The 6,737-nt window shown below is 39.3% G+C and overlaps 1 protein-coding gene across 1 annotated transcript; it reads left to right on the top strand.

The window, feature by feature from the left end:
• The first annotated feature begins 278 nt into the window (after positions 1-278).
• On the top strand, positions 279-2,340 carry LOC138898032 (uncharacterized). Its single transcript, XM_070184063.1, has 6 exons — positions 279-438; positions 582-802; positions 923-1,162; positions 1,209-1,224; positions 1,466-1,575; positions 2,167-2,340. Exons 1-6 carry the CDS (start codon positions 279-281, stop codon positions 2,338-2,340), a joined length of 921 nt encoding a protein of 306 aa, XP_070040164.1.
• The last annotated feature ends 4,397 nt before the right edge of the window (positions 2,341-6,737 follow it).

Raw genomic sequence — 6,737 nt, 5'->3', positions numbered from 1 at the left:
CAAGCCTTGGCGGATCATCTAGCTGAGAACCCAGTTAATGATGAATACCAACCCCTAAGTACATACTTTCCGGACGAGGAAGTAAACTCAGTTGAAATAATTCCAGAGGACACAAATGCTTGGAAAATGATCTTTGATGGAGCTATAAATGCAAAAGGTTCGGGAATGGGGTAATTTTGATTTCACCCACTGGTTAGCACTATCCGGCCACAGCCCGACTTTGTTTCTTCTGTACGAACAACACTGCTGAGTATGAAGCTTGCATCATGGGGATGAACATGGTAGTTGATCTGGATATTGAGGAGTTGTTAATCATGGGAGATTCTGACTTGATTATCCGACAAGCTCAGGGCAAATGGGAAACCCGAGACATCAAGCTTATCCCATACAAGCAACATGTGGAAAATCTTAGAAACGGTTCAAGTCCGTCGAGTTCAGGTATATTCCTTGATTCCACAACGAATTAACTGATGTATTTGCTACTTTGACCTCAATGCTGCCGTATCCGGGTAATGTCCATATTGACCCACTGGAAATCCAAATTCGAGAAAGGCATGGTTATTGTAATGCAATTGAAATAGAACCAGATGTGCAACCTTGGTATCACGATATCAAAAGGTTTTTGAAAACAAAGGAATATCTCGAGCAGGCCAGTAAAGACCAAAAGAGAATCATTAGAAGGCTGGCCAGTAGTTTCTTCTTAAGTGGAGAAGTTTTGTACAAAAGAACCCCAGACCTGAATCTTTTGAGGTGTGTAGATGCCAAAGAAGATGAAAAGATCATGAACAAAGTGCATTTGGGGGTATGCGGGCCCCACATGAACGGATATGTACTTGCAGAGAAAATCCTGCGAGCAGGTTATTACTAGATGACCATGGAAAAGGATTGCTTCAGTTTTGTCCGAAAGTGCCATCAATGTCAGATACACGGTGACTTGATTCATGCACCGCCTTCAGAGTTACATCCTATGTCAGCACCTTGGACGTTCGTTTCTTGGGGCATGGATGTCATTGGGCCAATCGAGCCAAAAGCTTCAAATGGGCACAAATTCATCTTGGTTGCCATTGATTATTTCACAAAGCAGGTTGAAGTAGTCACTTTCAAAGCCGTCACTAAGAAAGCAGTGATGGACTTGGTGCATTCCACATCATTTGTCATTTTGGTATTCTAAAAACTATCATTACAGACAATGCTGCAAATCTGAACAGTCACTCGATGAGGGAGGTATGCAAACAGTTTAAAATTATGCATCACAATTCTACCCCCTACCGACCCAAAGCCAATAACGCCATTGAAGCGTCAAACAAGAACATCAAAAAGAACCTCAGGAAAATGATTCAAAGTTATAGACAATGGCATGAGAATCTGCCTTTTGCATTATTGGGATATCGCACAACCGTGCACACATCAGTTGGGGCCATACCTTACTTATTGGTTTACGACACTGAAGTTGTAATACCTGCAGAAGTTGAAATTCTCTCTCTTCGAATCATTTTTGAAGCCGAGATTGAGGATGATGAATGGGTCAAGACCCAGCTGGAACAATTAACTATGATTGATGAAAAGCGGATGACTGTAGTTTGTCACGGGCAGTTGTACCAACAAAGAATGGCCCGTGCCTACAACAAGAAAGTGCGGCCCAGGAAATTCGAAGTGGGGCAACTCGTTCTGAGACGTATTCTCCCGTATCATGAGGATGCGGTCAAAAGGTATCATGCGGATGCGGTCAAAAGGTATTATGTCTAACCCCTTTTGCGGTTTTAATACTCTCCGATTGGGATGACGAAGGCTTTCATTCTCGCTACCCAAGCACTACCAACCCTTGCAAACCCTTTGAGACAATTCTCTTTTCTTTGATTACCCTCTTTGGAACCTGAAAGTCATGTAAAAAAAAGGATGAAAAAAAATGATGAAAAGAAAAGCAAAACAAAAGAATAATAAAAAACAAAGTTCCTTGAACTACGTTCGACTTGATTTCGAAAGGATACGTAGGCAACCTCTTTCTGGGGTTCAGTCACACTAAAATAAAAATCCACATTTCCCCGAAGTTGAAACTTGGGCATAAATTATAACGGTTCGGCGAAGGTTCCGCTTGAAGGTTCCGAAGTTGTAACCCGATCCAAAAACTTTTATCCAAATCCTTTTTAAGTCCTTCTAATCAATCAGCGAGAATGTTACTTGGACCTGTTGCCACCAAATGAGAGAAATAAAATGAGAGATAGTCTTATCGGTGAAAACCCTCACGGGCACCATAAGGCGATGGTAAACAGAGAAATTGAAAATGAGAGAGTCTTCTTAGTGAAAACTCAAAAAAAGCACTATAAGGCGACGATGAGATGAGAAATGAGAGAGGTCAGCTGGTGAAAACTCGCAAAGGGCACCACTAATCGAAAAGAGGATCCTCACAACCATCGACATCGACATAGTCCTGGGCAAGGTTTCCCGGTTTCGAGGCAAAAGTTGTGATGCATTTCTGGAAGCTGGACAGTTTACACATATCAGGCATCCAGTCCAAGAGGCATGTCATGTTCATTGAAGTCTGCATGCATTCCAGATAAGTCATTCTTCATTTTCACGAAAGGGATACCTCTCGTCCAAATCCACTAGTAAGTTTCATTGTTTGCTTTTCTTTGAATCCATTTCGATCTAATTCTGTTCTGAAGCTAAGACAAAGAAAGATGGAAAAATTGATTTACAGGATTTTTGTTTGGCACAAGCCAATATTCAAGAAGGCACCCAGCCTCGGCAGGTGCATCGAGTCGACTTCAACTGGCCATGATGGCCGATGCTTTGAAATCAAAAACTCTTGAAAAGAAAGGAAATCAAAGTCAAATGCCCACAAAGGCAAAATAAAGTTAAAAAAGGTTAAGTCCCACGTGATTAACCGTTATGGTAAAGTTTTGGAAAAACCAATTTCTCCAAGGCCAGAATTGAAATCGGTCATTAGGGAACAAGCAAGCAGTTGAGATCTTCATCAAAGAAGCCGGGCCGAGATCAAGTGACTGAAACGCCCAAGGCCACAAAACCAACCACTGTTTCAAACTGACAAATTGTTCTTTGTTTGAAAAATAGGAGACGTGTGTAATTAAAAGTAACCTTGCAAGAAGCAGGTGCAACCAAAAAGAAACCGCGCAATGGCTAGAAACAGTTTCGCAACAACAACTCCAAAATGGGAAGTTTTCTCCAAAATTCTTTTTCACATTTACCCATTCTCTGAAATAAAAAAGAAAGAAAAAAAAGAAAGAAGAAATGATGATGAAAATGATTTTCCAACATATGGTCTCCAATCCCTAGTTGATTTTATTTTAGAGATAGGGTCTCCACTCCCTAGTCGCTTTTCCAACATAGGGTCTCCATTCCCTAGTTGATGCCAACATAGGGTCTCCACTCCCTAGTTGATGCCAACATAGGGTCTCCATGCCCTAGTTGATGCCAACATAGGGTCTCCACTCCCTAGTTGATGCCAACATAGGGTCACCACTCCCTAGTTGATGCCAACATAGGGTCTCCACTCCCTAGTTGATGCCAATATAACTTGATTCCAACATAGGGTTTCCATTCTCTAGTTGATGCCAACATAGGGTCTCTACTCTCTAGTTGATGCCAACATAACTTGATGCCAACATAGGGTCTCCACTCCCTAGTTGATGCCAACATAACTTGATGCCAACATAGGGTCTCCACTCCCTAGTTGATGCCAACATAGGGTCTCCACTCCCTAGTTGATGCCAACATAACTTGATGCCAACATAGGGTCACCACTCCCTAGTTGATGCCAGCATAGGGTCTCCACTCCCTAGTTGATGCCAACATAGGGTCACCACTCCCTAGTTGATGCCAGCATAGGGTCTCCACTCCTTAGTTGATGATTTTCCAACATAGGGTCTCCAATCCCTAGTTGATTTTATTGTTAGACATAGGATCTCCACTCCCTAGTCTACGTTTCCTCCGGGTACACCATTCCCGCCCTTTTTATTACTTTCAATAATGAAGTAGTATAGAGTTTTGTTACAATAACTCATGAAATTTTCCTAGTGGAAGCTGGGGAAGAAAAATTTTGTTTGTTTGTTTTGATGCCTGAGCAGGTTATACCTCGAGGCACAGGGTTCGAGACGACCAAAAGAAGAAGTTTCAATCTAGAATAAAAGAAAAGAGGAAAAGAAAGAGGTGAAACCAAATTGCAGATGTGGAATGCTCAAGACATGATTGAGGTCACAAGCTTTGCATGTCCCGTCTTAATCTGAAAAGCTGAAGAAGAATGAACTAGCACCTGTAGCTAGAAAGCATAAAGATTCAGATCAAAGTCTACATGAAGAACCAGCCAAGACTCAAGATCAAGCTTCAGAGGATTTATAGATAGGAATCTTGTAACTCATAGCTGATAGGTTTAATTAGTCTTTTTCATTTTGACTTTGGTGTAATAAGGAGCTCAGCAGCAGTAACAACAACAATAACAGTGAAATCATAGTTTTCTGGTAGTCCTAGCTACCATAACTTCCAGAACTACACTGACATGATTCCTTTATAGCCAAGGATATGTAGGCAACCTCCGAAGCAAGGTTCGGTCAAACTTTTTCAAAACGCTTCCCATGGAGTATCCTACGGGAAAAGATTGCTCATAATTGCTCACTTTATCTTTGCCCGAAAACTCTTCATTGTTTTCGAGCAAAGCGGGGCAGCTGTGAGCATGTAATTTTTGCCCAATATAAATTACTCCTAAACTCTCCAAAAAAAAAAATAGATTTCTATTATTTTTATCCTAGTTTTATAAATTCTTAGGAATTTCTTGATTAATTGTTATTCGCATTTAGTTACATTGTTTTTAAAATTACAAAGAAAATATCACAAAAATATCAAAAATTTCATGCATTGCATTTTAGGTTTTGTGTGTGCATTTTTAGGATTAAATTTTTAATTAATTACGTTATTAAAGTAAAATCACGAAAATAATGGTCATTTTTACATATTTCGCTTTTAGTTTTAAAAGTAGTATTTTTCTTTCATTAGTTTAAGTCAATTATTCATTTTGATGTTAGAAATAAATGATCAAGTTAATTCTACAATTTAGAATCTAATTCAAGGATTTTAGTTAGTTTATTTAGGATTTTAATCAATTTAATTAGGTTTAAAATAAAATTAAAAGAAAAGAAGAAAGAAACAAAGAAAGGGAAATGAGTAAAATATTTGGTCTGGGCCAATTCCTAATGGCCCAATTGTTCTCAAGTCGTCCAGCCCAAACCAAATCCCACCCGGTCCAACCCTTTAATAAACCAAACGACGCCGTTTACGCATCAAGAAATCTTGACCGTTCATCTAACTAATCCAACAGCCCTCAACTCAACTCCCCATCCCCTTATAACTGTCAGAAAGGACCCCTACCCCCCAAAACCCCCTCACTCTCCGTCTCTCTCACATCATTCACCTCTCTCTCACCTGCGCCATGAACCGCCGCCGGAAATCGCCCACGGCGGCGGCGCCACTCCAAACCACCCCAAATTAACATCCCATAATCCCCAGCCTCCCCTCATCACTAATCTACTATTAGTTTTCCCAAATTCCCCACCAAACTCGCCCAATTTCAGATCTAAAATTCAGGAAAACCCTAATCTTTCCCTCTTCTGATTTCATGTGCAATATCAACTCGATTTGGTCTAAAACTTACGTTAATCGATTGCCCTTGACAAGAGCAATCGATTGACGTTAATTTCATCCCATTTCAAAGCCACCGGATCCCGACCAAGTCACCACTGACCGACCAGCTTTATGGGAACCTCCATAATCTTGATTCTTTTCCTTTTTTGGTAATTTTCTTATTCCTAGTAGTGTGGCTCTATTTCTGTATTCCTCATTTTTATTTTTATTTTTTCTTTGAATAATTCTATATTCAGTCGTTAGTTCTTGTTTGATAGCATGTTTAGTTTAAGTGTATTTGTTCAAATTAATCCGTTTTAGCAGAATATAGTAGAATATATTTTGTGTGGGTTTGGTTAATTCAAGCATGTTCAGATTACTCATTAAGATTGTTTTGATTGTCTAAGAAATTATCTAGCTGCATCCGGAATCATTTTGATAGTCATGTTGTTCATTTAAACTTTCCCAATTCACACCTTAAGTAGTTTGATAATTCAGGTTTAGTTGGTATTTATCCTAGTGTAGTTTGTTTTAGCTAATCATCGTTTTGATCTAGGAAAAGGAGCAGTAATTTTAGATAAAGGGAGGGGTAATTACAGAAGGTTAGAAAGGCAATGTAGTCTTTGAATTTGAAAGAATCTTAGGCTATGACTGATTGAGAAAGTTCTAGAATAGAGATAGGGGACTATCTCTAGAGAAAGTTCTAAATGTAACAAAATAACTGAATTAGATCAGATTTTGGGGTTAAAAGGGTTAAAATCAGAAGTAAAAGGGCTAAAATAATGTGGGTAAATATCTGAATAGACAGCTGTCCAACAGCTCTCCAATTCAGTTTTAAAAGATGCCTTTTGTCCTTATTTTTAGGGACTGACACCCAACAGAATGATTCCCTCACCCTCATCTAAATAAGGTCTAAAATTCCTTCATTCATGGACACGAAAAATACACTCTGAAAAATTGGCACTTTTTTCTTCATTTTGGAGACTGTTTTATACAAAATTTGACTACACTTTTCAGAAATCATATCTTCATCATCAAGTAGAAAAACTTTCTGGTTGGGTTTTCTTTAGCTTCATTTGCTGTTGTTCCTTTGTTCCTACTGGTGT

This window comes from Nicotiana tomentosiformis, chromosome 8 (genome assembly GCF_000390325.3).
Source record: "Nicotiana tomentosiformis chromosome 8, ASM39032v3, whole genome shotgun sequence".
Taxonomy (NCBI): Eukaryota; Viridiplantae; Streptophyta; class Magnoliopsida; order Solanales; family Solanaceae; genus Nicotiana; species Nicotiana tomentosiformis.
The sequence above is the reverse complement of the archived record's forward strand: the minus strand, read 5'-3'. Positions and strand labels throughout refer to the sequence as shown.